Source organism: Acanthochromis polyacanthus, chromosome 3 (assembly GCF_021347895.1).
Source record: "Acanthochromis polyacanthus isolate Apoly-LR-REF ecotype Palm Island chromosome 3, KAUST_Apoly_ChrSc, whole genome shotgun sequence".
In the NCBI taxonomy this organism is placed as follows: Eukaryota; Metazoa; Chordata; class Actinopteri; family Pomacentridae; genus Acanthochromis; species Acanthochromis polyacanthus.
The window spans coordinates 23,359,509-23,380,042 of record NC_067115.1 but is presented as its reverse complement, the minus strand read 5'-3'; the positions used below and the strand labels follow the sequence as shown (position 1 = coordinate 23,380,042).

Sequence of the window (20,534 nt, the reverse complement as noted above, 5' to 3'; positions counted from 1 at the left end):
TTTAACACTACATCAGGAGAAAAAAGGTCTAAAGTGGCTGCTCAGGAGTAAACTCAGATATTAGAGTGCTTTCATGTCTCCCACATTTGATGCATTTCAAAATAAGTCTTGTGATCAAATGAAAGACTTAATCTGCCCCACCTCCCCCCAACATATAAAGTTAACTTATTAACTAAGGATGAGGAGCAGGGGCATGCCTCAACCATATTTCTCAACCAGGCTTATTAATACCCAGTTTACTCATCCAGCACTGTTTGTTTCGTTCTCTTGACTCCACCCTTCCACAATTACCCAATTTTTCCTCTTTCAGGCACCATCTGGGTCCACTGCAGGGCAAAAATCACCACCTGAGATGGAACCCGAGCGTCCTTCACTCAACCCTCTAACATCACAGGATCCCAGACCAGCCAACCAGATGACCCAGACATCCCCCCTTATCCAACACTAGCTTTTTTTTTAAATTAAAAGTCATGGCATGGCATGGTCCTTCCTTGTGAAATGACCACTGGTTATCACTTGGCTAAAGTGCCACATTACTGTAGGTCTGATGGTGATGACTGATCTCCATTACAGCTAAACAAATTCAGTCTGAGAGACAATGTAGCTGAACAAAACTTCCCGTGAGATCTTGAGTTAAGATTTCTTCTTTTGTCAAACCTTCCTAAGTTTGTGTATCAAGTTTGTTTTGTATCCATAATTGCTGCCAATCAAATTCTCAAGCTGCTTTGACGTGAATTTTAACCACAGATGAAATGACACATGGTTTACTCATCACTTCTGTGCCTGCAGATATGTCTACTATATACTTCACTGCATGCACTAGTAAAAATAAAAAGCGCAATAAAAAAAATTACAGGATTCATTTGTCTGGTGAAGTTCACAAATGATCCTCCTCCTACACAGCTATCAAAGTAACCACAGTAACAAAAATGAATGTTTTTAATTGAAAATTTGATTTACTGAAATGATGGTTTATGACAGGTGAGGACTAGTAGCATAATAACACACAACCAGCTATTACTGTGAAGAGCTCTTTGTGACCACATGAGTGGAGGAATAAATTTTCCTAACAAAGCAACGTGACTTGTGGTCCAGAATAAAAGTTGTTTAATAGCTCTGATTGATGACATTAATCATCAATCTGTCAATAAAGAGTCAATCTGTGTGACTTAACGCTTAAAAATCTTGCTTTGTTGTTTGAACTGAAAGGTAAAGATGTTTATTGTTTTCCTTTGGTCTGAACTGATGGAGCTGCACTGCAGATGTAAAAGCCCCTTCAAACACAACGTATTTGTATCCATATGATCCTGGTCAAGTGAAAAATCAATGTTTACAGGGTAAGCGTGTATTCCACCTCCACAACCGAGCATCTAACGGAAACAAAACACCTGTCTCCATTTCCCTGTAATGTTTGAGCCTTCTTCATCTCCTCTTATCGTCCTCTTATCATTAATACCTCTCTCTGACTGTGTCTCACTTCGTTCCGTCTGTCTCATGTTCCCTCTCTCATGTCCACCGACTCTCACTTCGTCCCTGTCCCCTCCCCTCGCTCTTTGTCGCCGGGTCAGTAGATCAGTTTTCAGTCTGGCTCGATGGGTGATCCCCGCTTTGGTTACCTCGTCCTTCTCACCTCTCACTTACCCCCACCTCCTCACCTCCCTATCTCCTCCCCCCTCGAGCATATGGCTGGCTGCGTGGCCTGAACTCGTTGTGGCTTTAATAAATACATCAGTGCCCTGGTATCATCATGACAGGGGTCATGGGTTGGTTACAGCATGCAACGAAGAGAAAAGGGGAGGGTAGAGTGTGCGTTAGAGTGCTTGTGCTCGCTTCTGGTTGACAGTGCCTGCACCTCTTTGACCTAAATGGACACCACATGTCATCATAGAAGGCGTATGCGTGGACGCATTCATGCAGTGGGCCGGAGCACGTCGAGGGGTGAATGCGAGTCAATGACAGACGCTCATCATATTTAATCCTGGAGGGATTTTGTTGAAATGAAAAGCTGCTTTTCAATTTTATAATCCAGTAGACCTAATCTCTCTACCCGCACTCGTCCACACAGTCCAATTAGGCGAACAAGAGCTGGCCGGATGTGTCCACCGCAAAACTCTCCACAGCCTGTCCACAGTGCCCCCGTGTTGTGAGAGCCCAGCGCTGCCCTTCACCAAGTGTTGCAGAACTGTGCAATGCGCAAAAAACTGCGCCGTCAACCCACCTGTTTCCACTGCAGTCTTGGCCTTGTTAACAGGGCATTGATTGGACTGAATGTGTGTGTGTGTGTGTGTGTGTGTGTGTGTGTGCGCGTGTTGAAGTGGGTGTGTGTGTGTCTGGTTCGATTCAGCCTTTGTGGCACCTCGCTCTCGACCGCCCCCACACACCCGCTGGGTCCAGAGAGAGAGAAAGTGCACACTACAGGGAAAGAAGTCGCACTAGTGAAAACGCTGAGTCGATCTGTTCACAGAGGTCAGTGTGGCGCATGGACGACGCAAAGGTAACAGCGCTGGGATTTTTAGATTTATGGCTGGGAATATGGCAAAGAAACTGGAGATGAATGGAAAGCAGCAAAAGGGTTCAAGTCAAAGGTGTAAGGAGAGAAAAGGAAGGTGAAAAGTGCTCAACTGGACACAGTTTACTCCTAAAAAAAGAGTAAAGATAGAAATCTAATGAAACTGGACCATACATGTTGAGCTCTATGACCTTTGCTGTAGTTGAAAGAGGACGGCAGACAGGAAAAACTGTTTTGTGGTTGAGTGTCTGTTGTGTGTGTGTATGTATGTGTGGTGGTAGTTAAGAGGGTAGAACGAGGCCACTTTGCCCATATTGACTGCAGAGCCATGTGACTGCTGTGATCATTAATGTGTCCTGATGCCAACGGGTATCCTGATGACCCACATCTCAGCAGTCCACTCTCACTCTCTGGCTGGCACCCAAACCAGACCTCTCTCTCACTCACTCACCCTCTCTCCCTGCCTCTCCCCTACTTGGGAGCACGTACTCTAACCTTCTTCCTAACACTTTCTCCATTAGAGCTTGCTATTGAACTTTCCTGCCACTGACTGAAATGTGTCTGTGGGGACGTTGGTCCACAATGTCTGGCTTTATCTTGTCTTCCCCTTCACTAATTCCATATATATCCATTTAAATAGACTATCACAGTCTTCTCCCCTTTTCTAATATTAACTTTTTTGTATTTCTTTCTTTCTTATGAGTTCTTACTGTATGTTTTATAATGTACTGTATGTGTTTTTAATGTTTTCTGTATGTAACTGCTGCCATTTTGACCAGGGCAGCCTTGAAAAAGAGATCATGTAATCCCAATGGGACTCACCCTGTTAAATAAAGGTAAAAAATACTTTCCTTTCTTTCTCCACAGTGAAGAGTTTAGTTTGCAAAACAGATCCAAAACCATAAACTGAGCTGTCTTGTCTCCCTGCTGCCTCTCTGATGCAATCTTTTACTTCTTCCATGACGCCCTTTTTTTTCCCCCGCAACTTGGAGTTACCCTAGTTGGTCTGATGATGTGCTGACTTCAGATGAACAGTTTTTAATGTTTGCACTGACCCAGTAAAGTAGCTTTGAAATTCAGAAGTTCTTCCCCCCACCCCATCTCGTTTACTCCATCTTTCTTCCCTCCTAACCCTCCGTAATTCTCTCCCACTCCTGATCTAATGCTATTCCAATTTCTGTTGGCGTCCCAATTCCTACATTTGGCACATACAAACCACCTATTACTCCCTGAGTCTATCTCTCACTTGCACTCACTTATAAAATGCATATGCCTTCATGAAAAAAGCAGTCCCTCAAGCACAGTGACAGGCAGCCACCAACACAAACCTGCTCATGTCGCCAAACTGTTCAACTTAACAAATTCTGACATGTACGCAAATGCAGTCACGCATGAGTACCCAAAGTCTCAGACACCATCACGCACACACACACACACACACACACATACTCTAACACAGGGCTGTGCGTGAAACCACGGGCGGTTGGGTATTTTGAGGGTGGGCTCAGATTGGGAGGGGGCACACCCCGCTGCAGCAGAGCAGCTAATTACCCCGTACGATCAATAATTCATTACAGTGTCAGTTTCTATGTCTGCGTGACTCTATGTGTGCTGGCATGTTTTGAGTGCACGTAAGCATGAACACCAAAACTCTCCCAGTAAGCATTTTCTTTCCCTGGGAATGGCAGATTAAGAGGATTGACTCCGTAATGGATTAACCTCTGGAGTCTGTATGCGTGCGTGTTCCTCCGTGTGCGTTGAGCAGGATCAGAGAGTCCGTGTATGAATTGATTAGCCTAAGAAGCTCCTCTCCTTCCCTTTTAATGACCACATCAGCACTTTTTCACCACGGGGAGGATAAATGTTGAGCTGTCTGTCAAGAAAATGAGTCGCCTCCCCTTTAAGAAGGGTTCGCTGTCACTCAAATATCACTCTTGGGAGCACTCCCCCTGGACTACGGAGACCCTGCTGTGTCAGTGTGTCTACGGTGATAGATGCTGCCTGTGTCTGTGTGTTAGTGTGTGTGTGTGTGTGTGTGTGGGTAGAGGGGTGAGTGACCGTCTCTGTGCAGTAGTTATTTGTCAGCAGGACTTCAGCTTTTAACTGCAGCTTCCTCAGTGAATACCAAAGCCAGCGTATCCATTATCTATGCAACTGACACTGTTTATCAAATAAACATATATGCTAAATGGAAAAAAGATAACAGCTTGATAAAGGAAACAGAAACACAAAATGACCAATTACCCTGTTGGAAGCAACCGCTTGCTTTCTCCTTTTGTATCTTTACTTTAACAGAGCTCATCAGGGGTTCAGGCACGTGGTCTCTCACAAACACACATGCAGTTTTGCATGCACGCAGAAATGCAAATTTATATGTTGTTGAGCTACAGTATGAACTTGACTTATGTGCCCTGCAGAGGGTTGCGCGCACGCACGCACGCACACACACACACACACACACACACACACACACACACACACACGCACGCACACACACACACACACACACACACACACACACGCACACACACACACACACACACACACACACACACACACTGTGACAGCAGGGTACAGTCACACTGCTCATAGGCTTAGGATGCTGACACAGACGCACAACTGGGTGTGCATGCGTGCACAGATACTGACAGCTATTTTGTGGAGATAAAATAGTGTTTAGACATTAGCGACAGGGTGTGCCGTACAGTATGTCAGGAGATGAGTGAAGAAGAAGTGAAGAAGCCAAGGAGGCGGAGGACTAGAAAGAGATCAGAAGCCACAGAGCGGACAAAGAGACAGAGAAATACAAAGAGATGAGTCGTTTAGGATAGATTTAAATAAAGAGATAACAGAGGCAAACCAATACTAAAGGGCCTAATAGCTTCTCAGTTCGTTTCTAGGGCACCTACCTGTTTGCTGTACTTGTTTCCAGTCTGGCAGCCATACTCTGAGCACTGGTCAGATCCCAGGGACATGGCATCTGCATTACCACTGCCCCCACTACTGCTGCTGCTGGAACCGGCACTCCCCACACATCCACCACTGCCCACGAAGGTGTTGGAGGGAGGCAGCTCCTGGACCGCTTGGTGCTTCTTTCCTTCTGCTGGGGGGGAGTGGGGCTGCAGGTTCACTGCAGGGAGAGGTGAGCTGGATTTGTAGTGCCTGGCCAGATCTGGACTCGACTGGTGCCGCCTGCCGCCGCCCATCCGTGGGCTGCCAGGGTCGCCGTCCACGGCGCAGTAACGGGCTGCTAGGCGCTCACTAGCACTGCTCAGATCCTCTTCATCATCGTCATTGGCATGGCGACGCAGGCCGTTGACTGTGACAATACCGCTGTAGAGCGATCTGTCTGACTTCCCTCCTCCTCCAACTGCACTGCCGCCACTTCCATTGCGCTTGTCCCGTCGAGGTTTCCGTCCACGGTCTGATCCTCCACCACGGCCGACCTGTGGTTGAGCTCCTGAAGGACTGAAGAAGTCTTCCTCTGGCTCCTTCTTGCCGGCCTCATAGCCATTCTTTCCCTGAGCGCCACACTGCCGAGCTGTGACTACAAGAAGAATAACTAGAATGACCGCTGCGGCTCCTGCCAGGACACCGATAGCAACACTGAGGCGCTGCTTCCCTAAGGCACGTTCACTGTCTGGATCCCCTGCAATGTCCAGTGATAGTGGAGCCATCAGGCTTCGAGCCACCTGGGATGGGAAGAAGAGAGAAGAAAGATAAGAGAGAGAGAAGATGTAGAGTGAAAGAGGAAAGGGAACAAAAAGAGATAAACCATCAATGAGAAAATAGTCCACAACAACTACTGTAAAGGAAGACACAGTGGGTATGAGCCATGGAGAAACATCAAACAGCATCTTCATCTTAATTACACTCAACAGTATGTTTTAGTGTGGGAGCTTCACCATTATTCCCAGACACATAGAGTGTCACTAAATATATAATTGCTCTTGCTTCCCAGTTGCAGCATTTCAAGTTGTGCCTGCAATTCTCCACTTGTGATCTCGCATCATTTGCAGTGTTACAGGAAATGCCTGAGATTAGGCTGCATAAAGCTGATTAAAAGAATGAAAAGAAACTTTAGACACTGAGGTCAGGGGCAGTTAGAAGAGGAGAAGAAGAAAAAACAGTCAATAAATGTGAAAATAAAGACAAGAGACATACTATGACTACATCTTGAACACAAACACATCGACTGTCTCATCAATGCACAATGTCTCTATTGTGAATGATAGTGTAGGCGTGGATTTGTTAAGGATTTGCTATCCCAATTTTTGCACAAAGAACTGGATGGATAGTCAAATAGAAGACTACTGTAAACTCTGCAGTCCTTTTTAGAGCCATTTTCTATTTTGTCTTGAGTTTGTTTTGTTAAGCATAACAGTTTATACATATATATGAAATCGTTCAGCGTAATACATTTTGATATATCATATATTTATATCATACTTAAAGGGGAACTTTGTTTTTTTTCAACCTGGGGTCTGTTTTCATATGTCTTTTCATACATGTGAGTGATGGAGAAATGAATTTTCGACATTGCTCCAGTATTTAGCCAGGCAGGCAGCTTCGCAGCTCAGCTAGCAGCTCAGCTAGCAGCTCAGCTAGCGAAAAGTATGGAGCAACTTGCCCCCCTGCGTCAAAGTCCGCCCCAACGTGCTTTTTTTCCCACACTGACCTGCTCGGATAGTCTCAACGAGTGTCCCACAACATACTAGAGATGAGAAGTGAACGAAAATCTCCACATTACTTGGCGATCGCTATTTGTTGTGGTCTGTATCCAAATCTCAGGATGCTAGAAAGCAAATCTCGTTCCGAAATATGGCGATAGCTCGCGCCAAAACCAGTGTTTTGGCGCGAGCTATCGCGGACACAGACTAAGGAGAACTCCACGTCTCCAAGATGGAGACACAAAATGCACACAAAAGCTCCCCTAGCCTTTGCAAAAGCTCACCTGGTTCCCAGTTCTGTGTGAGGATGAACAAACAGGGACGTGGCTTCTGCTACAACAACACCATTCCCCACAGTTAAATGTGGCATTGGTAATGTAATGCTTTGGGGCTGTTTTTCAGCCAATGAGCCAGGCAACTTCTTCAAAGTAAACAGCGTCATGAGAAAAGAGCGCTACATTAAGATTCTGCAGGAAAACATCAAGCAGTCTGTGGAAAAACTCGGCCTTGGGCAGCATTGGATCGTCCAACGAGACAATTATCTGTTAATTTGGAGTGATCCAGCCAGAGTCCAAGACCTGAATCCCTCAGAGAATCTGAGGAGGGGACTGAAGACCGGAGTGATGGCAAGGAAGCATTCCAATCTCATAAACCTAAAAATTTTTGCAAAAGTGGAGTAATCCAAAATCCCAGTGGAGACATGCTGAAAGCTTATTAGCAAATTATAAGAACCATTTGACTGACATGGTGACAAAAAAGGTTTAGCTGTTGATTACTGAGGTATAAATGATTTTAAACATTGTATTTTTTCAGTGGAAATCTATATTAAAAACATAAATTGGTAAAATGTACCAATGGAATCTATAACATAATTCAAGATTCAAGATTCTGTTGTCATTTGATAATGTAATTTGCAGCAAGAAGAAACCTAGTGGTCAAATGCAAATGGGTATGAATACTTTTGGCCTTAACTGTATAGAGGACTAAGGGGATCTCATACACACAACCAGACACACATATGCTCAGAGCTTGTACACTAATAAAAGAATCATTATAAGAAAGTGGGTTATGCTGAAACACAAACACAGCCATTACTGGTTGTAAAGCTTTGCTCGACAGGAGACAATGAGGCTGTGGTGTTCTGGTCTGCAGGGCCCTGCTGGTAATATGGGGAAGGGTCATGAATCTGAATATAGCTAATCAATACATAGCAACTTTGTTGGGGGAATCATTATGCAGGCGCAACACAAAATCAGACAGAGACAAGCACAAGCACCAACACAAGCCCACACCAAGTGTAAGCTGTCTGTTAGTGAGACAGCTCATTCCGTAGCCTGGACACCTTGTCTCAGAGTTCATACGACAATTTCTTTGGCCTGTCAAGGCTACAAATTACAGACCCCTGTAAACCCCAATGCCTTAACAATGGCAGGTAATAAGGCTTGATGGAATAAACGAGATAGAGAAGTTAAATTTGAGCCCCTATGGTTTGAAATAGCCAAATAAAATAACTACAGTACAACCGCCAGTATTGGTAATACTGCAGAGAATTCTGCTCATACAACTGCACTGTGTAACTTGCTTATTACATTATCCAAGGCATATTAGGCTTACTCATATAGAGCCACATTATTCACTCTCCCTCTTGTTACCCCCAAGCTAAGAATGAGACTGTGTTATATTTCATTGTTTCATCACCATCTATCTTTGGGTTAACTTTCATTGTTTTTCAGCGAGTTGTGTTGGTTCTGTTCCATTGTTCTGCTTCCACTGCAGAGGGCCTCTCTGCCAGGCTCTGCTCTCCCATCAGCACCACTGTTCTTTTGCCTGCAGTATTCCTTTCCATTCTCATTCTGCTGGGAAGCTCTGGCATAGTGCATCCCTGCACTGTCTGTTGTATGGTGTGTGCAAAACAGAGAAAACAGCGATGCAGTGTCTTAAGTACGCATACTGTGTGACAGTGCAACGGGCAACTTTGTGTGTGCTTGAGTGTCTGTGAAGGCTTATGTGGCAGAGAACAGCATCAAGGGTGTATAGTTAGGAGTCAACTCCTATGTGAGCGTGCATGTGAGAAGCCCATGTATTGTCAACTCAGTGCAGGCATGCATGTTGTATGGGCACACGTGGGACAACCCAAATGTCCTGCAGGAAAAGCACTCAGTTCTACCACGGCATTTGCGTACATCCCTCTGACGCATCCCAGAATCCCTGTGGAATCTTCCATTCTGCTGCATAAGCTTTGTTCTGGCTGGACGTAACCTCGCCGTCTATCCGTTCCACTCTCCAAGGATTCAGTTAACAGCAAGTCACTGCAGATGCTGCCAATGTGACCAATAGAAGAAGTGCTCCCCTCACCGCACTATTATTGGTCCAACCTTACCAAGTACTTGACCTTAGCTGCGGCTTAGTGCATTCACAGTTCAGTATAACAACAGAGAGTTGCAGTTTGGTAATTGTTGGTTGTTACATTAATCAAGCTATTATGAGAACAGAAGGCTGAGTGCGAATGAGAAAGTACTACATTTTAAGATAAGAAACTTCTAATCTGAGATAAAATACAAATGGTAATCACTAAAATTGATATCACTAAAAGCTTTAATCAGCCTCACAGAACAGTGTGCTTCTGATGTACCTTAAAGGTTCTCAAATGACAACCGTGTCTAGGACGCCACAGCAAAATTTCTTCTTCCTTGAGCTCAAACTCCACAGCATATTATTACAGATAATTACCCAACATGTGGTTCACCCAGTACTGTTGGATAGAAAAGACTGGAGTAATTTTCTGCCGCGGTGCTGCAGCAGTAGCAGCCGTTTTCGTTCCCTAATTGCATCTGGCACCCATCCACCACTCAGTTTGACTTCATTATGAGTTGGAGGTATTCTCTCTTCAATGACTTCTACTCAATTACTCCGCCAAGTTCCTCCCAACAATCAAACTAAACTATGCATATTGTAATCAAGGACGGCTTTTATACCAGCTTGGACATATTACACCCCATTGTTTGATACAATGGCCCCGGTCGTTTAGGCACATTGTAGTTTATTCTACCCGTCAACACTATTGTTTCATTACTCACAAAGTGTTCTGTTCCAATCCTCACCTCCTTGATTTTTCAATTTGTATTTGTCAGTGCCTCATTCATGAAGTGTTGTACTTACTGGCCAGTGGTCAAACCTGACACCTTCCACCTGCACTCAGCCGTTTGTCTTTGTTCAAAAATAACGGTGCCATGACACACAGCATTTTTGGATGAAAACTTGTCTCCACATGAAGTGAGTCAAAACTCTCAGGCTGTGATTATACAGGACATTTCTTTTTCCTGCTGAAACACAACATTTAGCTTTAAGTGTCATTTATAACAAGGGTACAGACTACTCAGAGGGCACAAAATGCAAAATGTTACTGTGGTTGCTATGCGACTGTCTAGAATAGCTATACAGATATAACTGAAAAAGAGAAAATAGCTAAAGTTTACATTACCCACTTGGACACTCTCATATTCCCCAAGTGCCTCTATTTAATGCTCTTCTAATCCGGAGAGGCAACAGCAAAAGATAACACGCATAGTTCTTAGTAGAGTTTGAGAGGGGGTCATCTGAGGTGTTGCCTTACAAAATACAATCTTTTTCTAAGTGTATTATAACGTGACTCTATCGAGATATGTGTGCCTCTCGTTTGTCTGTTCTCTTCCTCTTTAATGTCTCAGCGTTGTGCTAGGGTTCAACTTTGTACATCACTTTACATGCTCAGACCTGACAACTGGAGACCATCTCCTCTGAGAAAATATGCAAAAATGTTCCAAACCAAGTTCCAAGCAACGAGTTGAAACCACAAGCTGTTAGTCTCAGAACAAACATTGCAACCACAAGGCCACTGAGCCGATTTAATTACTAGTCAATACAAATTACGTTCTTCACACCAGAGATTAAGTTTTAGTAATTATGATCAGCCCGCATTTACAGCTTAACTGAACATTTTGAAAGCATAATGGAAAGTTCATTTGATTAATAGGGGGGGAGCAGAGAAGAAAGAACGATTTCCACCAGCATAGCATAAGCTAAATTTGAACTCATACTGTTGTAGTTATTTCTGGTATCTCAGTAATGTCTTTGAGCCGAGTCAATTACCTCTGCAGCTCAGCGTGAATCTTTCAAGCCAACTCTAATCTTGCTGTGACGTCCTGTGTTCCAGTAGACCACACAGATTTATTCAATAATAGCAGATGCATCAGTTTTTATATGCTCACATTTCCCTTCATCCCCCCTGTAAGCATTATTCATTTAGAGATGTTAAAGTTATCTTTCCCCAAACTCTTACGGCTTCTGTTCAGCGCAGAATGTGCTGCATAACACAATGCAAACTCCTGAACCTCATCAATATTCAAGCCTGTAGTGAACAGACACTGCTCAAGTACAACTTCTATTCAAATGTTCAAACATACTTCAACCTGCTCTGTATTGCAAGGCCAAAACTGGGACAGGCCCATCTCTCTCTCTCCCTGGCTCTCTAACACACTTACCCCTAATGCTTTCTCTCTCTCTCTCTCTCTCTCTCTCTCTCACACACACACACACACACACACACACACACACACACACACACACACACACACACACACACACACACACACACACACACACACACACACACCTAATGCTCTCAGCTCTGAGTTCAATGTACCATAAAAGCAGAATCACTCCAGTAATAACAGCTATTTTAACCACACAGTCATTATAACAATGCATGCTGGACAAAGAACACACTCCAGTATAATCCAAACTACAAAGAAGCTGGCATTGCCGATAGTCTTCAAACAGGAAACGGGGTTCTTTATCTGGGACAAATATAGACACAATTATTTCCCCAAAAAATGGTCAGAAAAGTGCAACACCATGCCGGCTGTAGAAATTGCGCATTTATCTCATTCTATCAAGAAAATAATCTGTAGTTTAGTTTAAACTGCTACAATCAGTCATTACCCCCCCTCCGCCATCCTGTAATGTGTTATCATGGGGGCCATTATTTGAGTAGATCACTGGACAGTATCATCACTGTCATTATTGGTTATCATTACCAGCTGTGTGGAACAATAGAGGTCTGCACACGCCAAAATGGGAAGGAGGGTTTCATTACAGCTTCTACTTAAGATTGTTTTCAGTTACATGACATGCATTTTAGCGTACTTTACTGTCAGCTCAAAGCAGTTACAAAAACATATGAATACATTACCTGTGCATCCACAAGTGTGGCATTAGCCAAGCTCTCATTAATGAAGACATGAACCAGTGCAGTGGCACAGAGGGAAGGGATGCCACTGTCATTGACTTGGACCACCAGGCGATGCAGACCTCTGTGGCGCCGCTCCAGAGGCTCTGCCAGAGTGATCACTCCATTGGTGTGGCCAATTTCAAACAGTCTGAAAGGATTTCCCCCAACTAGAGCATAGCGAAGGTCTGCATTCGGGCCTGAGTCTGAGTCTATGGCTGTTACAGTCCTGACAATGGTGCGAGCGCTGCTGGCAGGCGGCAGCAGGGTGTAGGACTCATTGGCTGGCGAGGTAATTGAAGGGGCGTTGTCGTTTTCATCCGTCACAAAAAGGGACACCGTTGCAGTGGCAGTTTTGCGGGGTTCTCCTCCATCCACAGCCCGGACACGGAAGGTGTAGGTGGAAAGCTTTTCGCGGTCGAACGACGCAGAAGAGAAGATAGTTCCAGTGTTGTTCTCAATGGAGAACACCTCTTCTTGCTCTTTCTCGCCAACTTCTCCCTCCGTCTTTTCTCCCGTTTTCTTCTCATCAGCTCCATCCATCTCCACAAACAGACTAAGCTCTGCGTTCTCACCTTCGTCGGCATCAGTCACGGTTACCATGCCAACCGGGCTGTTGGCGAGCAAGTTCTCCTTGACATAGAAAGTAAAGATTTCCTGAACAAACTTTGGTGCATTGTCATTGCGGTCAGTCACCTGAACAACAACAGTTGCCGAGCCTTGCAGAGACGGAGTGCCCTTGTCTTTTGCAATGACCCGTAGTTCATATCTCTCTCGCTGCTCACGGTCCAGAACCCCAGTAGCCCGGATATCTCCATTGTCTGCATCTATGTAAAATGGCCCATTTGCAGCAGAGTCCAGGGAGTATGCGATTTCTGCATTCTTGCCACTGTCTGCGTCTGTAGCCACAACAGTGACTACCCTTTCACCAGGTGAATTGTTCTCAGCAAAGTGGACCTCAACAACACTCTGGGCAAAGGTTGGGGCATGGTCATTGATATCTACCACTCGCACCATCAGGGAGCTGTTACTGGACAGACTGGGGCTGCCAGAGTCGACTGCCACAATTGTTACACTATATTCTTTTGTGGCCTCATAGTCCAGCAAGGCAGAAGTATGCAAGAAGAACTTTTTCTTGTTCCTGTGAAAACAATTGAAAAACAATGAATGACTGTAGTAACTTTCTTGTCTAGACCTTTTAAAGGAGCCAAATGGTGTCAAACAAACTAATAGTGAAGCATCTGGTGAATTAGCTGACTGATCAGTCACCAGGTGTTTACTGAACAAAAGTTCCTCAGTATATAGTCACTGTGTATGTCGTTTTTATGTGGAATGGCCCACCATATTAAAAACTGGTAGAAAATAGTGAAAAAAATCACTTCTTTTAAATTCACAAATCTCAAGGCAGCATTCTGAAATGTCTTGTCTTGTCCAAAAAATAGCCCAAAGCCTAAAAACCCACAGATTAAAATGATTTGAATCCAAAAAAGCAGCAATTGTTGATGTTTGAAAGGCAAGAAACACTGAATGAATTGTGCTGCAGCATGAAAACTGAATGAAATGATTAATCGACTGTCAAAATGGCAAACCAATTGCTTTACTGGCAAACAATTACTGGATTAATCAACTAATCATTTCAGTTCTAATATGCTTTATTTTAAAGCACATTTGATTCGAAGAGATTTTCCTGCAGGAACAATAATACTGAAGAAACTGGGACTGTGAAATTTTAATGAAGTCAACTTATCGATTTCGTGAAAACCTCACATGATTATTGCTATGACATATTTCTTTCATCAAGCACAGCCCTACACTGAATGAAAGAACAAGCCTCGCTGTACAGATGTCATATGCAATAGCAGCAAAATCCAGAGAATATCTAATTCCCTCACTCCGTCCATTCAACTGTGTCAGGAGGTGTTCTTACAACTGACTGAAGGGCACTGACATATGCCGTTTGCACTGCTACAATAATAATATTTTAAAGTACAAAACCCTTGACTTTGATGAATATTCATGCTTGGAAGTTTACAGATTGTCAGTCTGAATACTTGAATGACTGACACCACTTGATCCAAGCTTAAATGAAACTGAGTCACTTTCCTTTGAATTCTCTGTGGAAAACAGAAATGCTTGAAATAGGTAAATGGGATCTTGCTGAATGTGCAGCTGTTTAAAATGGGAAGACATTAATGATCATGCAGCATGTATGTCTCTCTCATCTATACCGTTTATCTGTGACTAGTGTTCACACTTTACAGAACTGTATATACAATACATATCTAGAGGGATGAGTCAGGATGCATATTCAAATGAATGTGTAGTTTACAGACACTTCCTGAATAACTCTGAACCTGTTCCTGTAAACACTGGTTGATAATTCTAAATTACTTGAGAACAGACAGTGGAATGTTAATGAATGAGGTTATGGTAATTATGGCCATTTTCTAAACGAATAATGAGCTTTTGTGAGTTATTTGTTGGTTGTGACTTTGTATCAGGTACTTAATGGCACACATCCAAATAGTTTTTTGCTTAATATCTGTTAGTTAATGTTTCGTCCCCACTCAGGTTATGTGGTGCGTCGCATTGAACAGTATTTGAAATGCATCATTACTTTATAATTACCTAACATTACTTATCGTTATGTGTTCTCTCAAGAAACATCCTGCACCCTCCCACAACAAGTAGATGACTAGATAAAGCTTCATTACTATAGTATCTAACAGTGTGTGTCCAAGTGCCTTATGATCTGTTATTCCTTGATTCAGAGTTGCTCAGGAGTGACTTATCACAAGCAGTAACATCCACACTCCTTCGAACTACTGAGGGGGTTTGGTGTAACTTACTCTGAATGGTGACAGTTGGTTTGTCTTACCTATCAAAGGCTTCGTCTGCAGGCAGGGGTGGGAGTGCCGTTTCACCAGCTGGCTTCAGTGTGAATGGGACGTCTCCTACAACTGTGCAGGTCACAGCTCCATTCTCTCCCTGGTCTCGGTCTGACACCTGAACCAGAGCTACCGGTGTGTCCACCAGAACGTTCTCCGGCACTAACGCTGCTCCATCTCGAACAGGGATCCGTCCAATCTTTCGGATCTCCACGACTGGGACGTTGTCATTTTCATCCCGGACAGCCAAAACCACTGTGGTTCTGTCACTGCGGGGAGGTTGACCTCTGTCTCTGGCCGTTACTGTGAACCTTAGCTGTGCCACTTCTTCTCTATCAATTCTGTGGAGAACACTCAGCCACCCAGTTGCCTCATCCAGCCGCAGGAGTCGTCTGACAGATTCAGTGGCAGCTCCAAAGACGTACTCCACCTGCCCGTTGACACCAATGTCACGGTCTGAGGCCCTGACCTGGAGGACAGGTGTACCTGGGGGAGCATTTTCAGCCATTTCTGCCTCATATGTCGACCTCTCAAACTGTGGGCTGTTGTCATTCACATCAGTGATGGAAACTCGAAGCAGAGCTTGGGAGGAACGCGGTGGGTTCCCTCCATCCCGAACCCTGAGGACAAGCTCATATGAGTCTTTTTGCTCACGGTCCAATGTGCCTTTCACAATGAGCTGTGGTTGTTTTTCACCATCTGGTATGTCTGCCACTTGCAGTTCAAACACACTGCTCCTGGCTCCAACACCACTATCTCCACTTCTCCCCCTCCGGTCCCCCAGTCCAGTGATGGGGTTTCCTCCTGTTGTGCGCCTTGTTGAACTTGACCCAGTCCCACCATCTTGGATGAGCTCATACCTGTCGATGCCATTCCTCCCAAAATCCCTGTCTGTGGCGGTGGGGAGCAGGTAGAGGGTTCCTATTGGACGGTTCTCCTCCACTGAGAGCTGGAGCACAGGTGAGGGGAAGGAAGGGGTGTTGTCATTGATGTCTGTGATGACAACGCGGCCTTCAAACAGGTCCACCCAGCTCTGCAGCGGCCCGATCACTGACACCTCAAAGTCCAAGAAGCACTCGTTCTCATCAAAGATCATCTGGCACTGCGGGAGCTTCTCCCTGTCGATGCGTCTCGGGCCTGTTGTCAGCTCACCTGTCACGTTGTCAATCTTGAAGTACTCGGAGCCGCTCTCCAGGGCGAAGGTGACGTCCCCGCTGCCGGTGCCCGCTGTCAGGCCCAGGTCGGCGGCGACGTTGCCAATCTTGACGTCAGGCGGGCCCTCCTCCGCCACCCGGTACCGGAGAGCTGAGTCGGCACCCGGTAGCTGAGTCAGCAGCTGCAGCACTAAGACCACGAGGCTGAGAGCCTGCGCCGCGGAGGAGTGCACTGCACCAAGCCTCTGCATGGCTCCTTCTCTCTCACGTCTCTCCTCCCAGCTCCGTCTGCCTCCCAGCCGCCTCTTCTTTATTGGTGTTTTGCGGTGTGGTGTACCTCACAGCGTGGGTGTTTTGATTTATTCTTTCTTTCCTTCTCGCTATCGCTCTCTGCGGACTGCCGCCTGAGGTCCGGGGAAAAGCTTAGCTGCGCTCACTGTAGTTCACTTCAGCGCTGCAGGCTCCTCTCTTTTCTTCTCCTCCTGCACTCAGCGGTGGGTTATGTTTTTTTCAACTTCTATGATAATGATTCTTCTGTCTTGCTGGGCTGTTTAAACCGCAAAGATATTAAAAAATCCATCATGCTGCGTAAAAATACAAAAAACCCTAATTCATCAGCCTTTTGATTAATCCACTTCACTCTTCCTCACTCCTTTTCTTCCCGTTAAACCGAAGAGCTATCCCGTTGTCACACGAGGGCTCGTATCAGTTCATATAATGCCATTTGGAACTTCTTTTTTATTCCAGTCACATTTGGGACAGCGGCTTTTTCTCGCGTTTCTCACAGTTAGAAAACTGCAATGCAGCACCACTACACAAAAGAAAGAAAAAAAGCACACACACAGCTCAGCTCTCCGGACTCCGGCAAAAATTAAATCGCATCTCCCAAAGAAGAATTGAAAAAAGAAGTCTTTTAGGATGGGATCTTTTTTTCTCCTGTCTTTCTTACCTTTAAGATCCAGCTGCGTTCCCCCTCTTGTTTTTTCCCGCAGTGGAGCAACGTGCCAAGCAGTCGGATTCCTTTACGCAAGTTATGAGGAGGGAGAAGAGTTTGTCGTATTAAAAAAAAATCCCTCCTCAAATTGAACCTCTCTTGGTGGGCTAAATGGGAGATCCCGGCATCAGTTTAGCATAATCCCGTGGAGCCCGTGTTCGGGATGGATGTCTGGCTGATGGACCGAGTGGAGATGCGTCTTTTTCCGAGAGTCCCGCATTCTCTCTCTCTCTCTCTCTCTCTCTCCTCCACATGCGCCTCCTCCTCCTCTGGCTTCTTTTTTTCCCCTCTCACCTGCACTGCTCGGGACTGCTGCTGCTGCCTCCGGTCTCCGGCGATGCTGCAGTCTCTCTCTCTCTCTCTCTTTCTCTCTCTCTCTTCCTCTCTCTCTCCTCCTCTACTGCAACATTTTCCCCCGGCCGCGTAACTCGATCCGCTGAGCTGTAACCGGAGAGGCAGCAGAGGCGGTGTTGGGTCGCTGTGTGTGTGTGTTTGTCGGTTACCGGGGACAGACCCCTCTCCTGTCATATAGTGAAGATTAAATGGGTTCGGTGTCCCGGCTGCTGACAGCTCCTGCTGGGGGAAAATGTCTTTATTCACATATTCATACAGAGGACAAAGAGAGGGGGAAGAAAGAGAGTGATCTGCCTCGAAGTCAGTCGTGTTATTTTTTTATTTTTGCTGCCGCAGCTCTTTTTTTTTGCAAGTGTTAAAGGCTTCATTCATTCCTTTTTTGAGAGGCAGGGATTGTCACAGTCACTTATAGTAATTTACAGGCTGCACATGTCAAATAAGTAGCTTTGACGCACCAAAAAAGTAGTGAATGTACTACTTTTTGGGGTTCAATTATCTATTTCTAGGCTTTTTTTTTTCTTTTTTGACTATTCACCCATTTCTGTGTCAGCACTGTCCTCCCCCCTGCACACACACACACACACACACACACTGCTGTGAGGGATGTTGTCTCTCGGCGGACCAACCTGCTCGGTTGAGGAGCGCAATGCAGCATCGGTCTGCTGCTATTGAACACTGCCGGGGTTTCCACACTGTGAGCTCACTTAAAAAACCGCCTCTGCAATTCTAATTTCCATGCTAGGCCGCGGTAGGAGAAGCCAACCAGCGCTTTAGCACCGGCCCCGAGAAGCAGGGAGTTCCCCTCCTCTCCTCCACCTCACCCCTCCAACTCTAACATAATGTTATTGACGGAGAGCGCACTGTGCTCCAGCCATTAGTGAACGCTTTATGGCTGGCAGAGAGTAAACAAAGACTGACAAACTGCAGAGAGAGGTCACAGATTTCCTCCCCCCCTTCCCGCCACCACCATCCTTCCCTCCCTCCATCTCCATCTCTCTCTTCTCTGCATCTCAACTGCACCCGGATGAGAGTGTAAGTATTTATGGGCCGATGTGCTTAACATTTCAGAGGCATCGGCACGCGTCCGCTCCAAGCGCACTCACGCCCTCTATTGTTCGACCCACGTGCGCTTTTTTTTTCTTTATTTCCCTCGAAATCAATCGTGGAAATTGCCCTCTGCTTCGTGCGTGTATCAGCATGCAGTCTGCTAAAGAGAGGACAGAAAGAAAGTTGGAGAGAGGAACAAAAAGACGCCCCTTGTTGTGCATCGTTCTGCTCTCTGGGTCAAGTCCGGCCACTTTGGCTTGGATTGATTTAGAAACTTCACATCAGATTTGTGCTAATAATAATAGAAATCATCTAATAAAAATCTGCTGGCCAGAGCATGCTGTTATATCCAACCCATTAAGATATAATTGAGCATGAATCCTCTTTCATCAGCAAATGAACTGCAGTTTCAATTTGCATATTGAATGAAAAGTGTGTTGTCTGCGTGTGCACTGCCCTCATGTGTGTTCTAGTTAAAGACAGGATGTTCTTTGGAGGAACACAGCCTGTGTTGACATCCCGCCTAAAAGCCTAATCTACTGTTTGTGCCACCTCAAACTCAAAGCAGGCCACATGTCCCCGCGGTCTGCAAGGAAAACTGCCGAGGAAAAAGAAGAGAATCTTGAGGAAAGCTTTTGATACCATTTGGCAGCGACAACTAATATTTCAAGTGAAGTGTCACGGATCATGTTTTTGTGGTATCCTGCAGACAAATATATAAATAGGCTGTTGTGGAATAAGCGAAAGACTCCAATTTATAATCCACTCCCCTCAGATTTCAGTATTATTTCAATACAGATGCAATCCAGAATTCTCTACAAAGCCTCGGTGTAGCTTGTACAAAGTTTGCTACATCTTCCATTTTTTTCACCTTTCCTTTTTACAGCAGCATAAATGAGTATTTGCTAACTGTTTATTAATCACACTCCCTTTATGCTTCGGCTGAGCCACAAACATGGATTTCTGTCCAGGCTTTGGTGTGCTTTCTAGTAAGACAACACTAATTGCAGTGACACATTTGGTTGTTTAAGCAATGCTTTCAACCACGGTAATCCTATCCTTGGGAAAATCCACAGCAAAGGTCAGAGTGACTGCAAGCCTGTCACCGTGACCTTGGTGGTAATAAATCCACTGAACAATATTGCGTTGACTCACCTGAATCATATCGCCCACCCTCCGCATCTACTTGACACACTGCAGTCCACCTCCTACGCAGAACAGAAGCTACAAGCGCAACAGTATATGGATCAGTTCGGCTTGCTAGTGAACTTTAGCTCAGCATTCACAGATTTGAACCATGAACTGCTTCACGCCAAGCCGTCCCGGGTCGCTCTACGCCTGCCTCCACCTATCACAAGATCTGCAGCTTTCTGACCGGTAGGCGCGAGGACATGAAGCTGCAGAATGTTCCATTATCATGAGGACTAATGACTTCTTGAATGTAACTCGACCTTTAGCAGCCTCATCGGGGAGGTTTGCATACTGCGAAGTTTAACAGCTTCTGCAACCTCAACAACGTGGAGCAAAACATTCTCCACATCAAGAAGAAGGTTTGCCACTCTGCATGCCCACCAGACTCAAAACTGTGATGGGTGTAACAACCTCTGAATTCCTGTTAACTCTGAATACTTCAATTTTACAAAAGGCCAGGT

The 20,534-nt window shown here is 45.2% G+C and overlaps 1 protein-coding gene across 2 annotated transcripts in view; it reads right to left on the bottom strand.

The window, feature by feature from the left end:
- The window catches only part of pcdh7a (protocadherin 7a), a 42,430-nt gene extending 24,474 nt beyond the window's left edge, over positions 1-17,956 (bottom strand). Inside the window, exons 1-4 of one of the 2 annotated variants that reach the window (XM_022206447.2) lie at positions 17,437-17,956; positions 15,324-17,298; positions 12,410-13,586; positions 5,419-6,201 (exon numbers count right to left, since the gene is read on the bottom strand). In XM_022206447.2, coding sequence (XP_022062139.1) covers positions 5,419-6,201; positions 12,410-13,586; positions 15,324-16,738 — 3,375 coding nt within the window. In that variant the 5' untranslated portion in view covers positions 16,739-17,298; positions 17,437-17,956. Of the gene's footprint in view, positions 1-5,418; positions 6,202-12,409; positions 13,587-15,323 lie in introns of both variants that reach the window. The other variant, XM_051945332.1, reaches the window with a different exon arrangement.
- Positions 17,957-20,534: the final 2,578 nt, after the last annotated feature.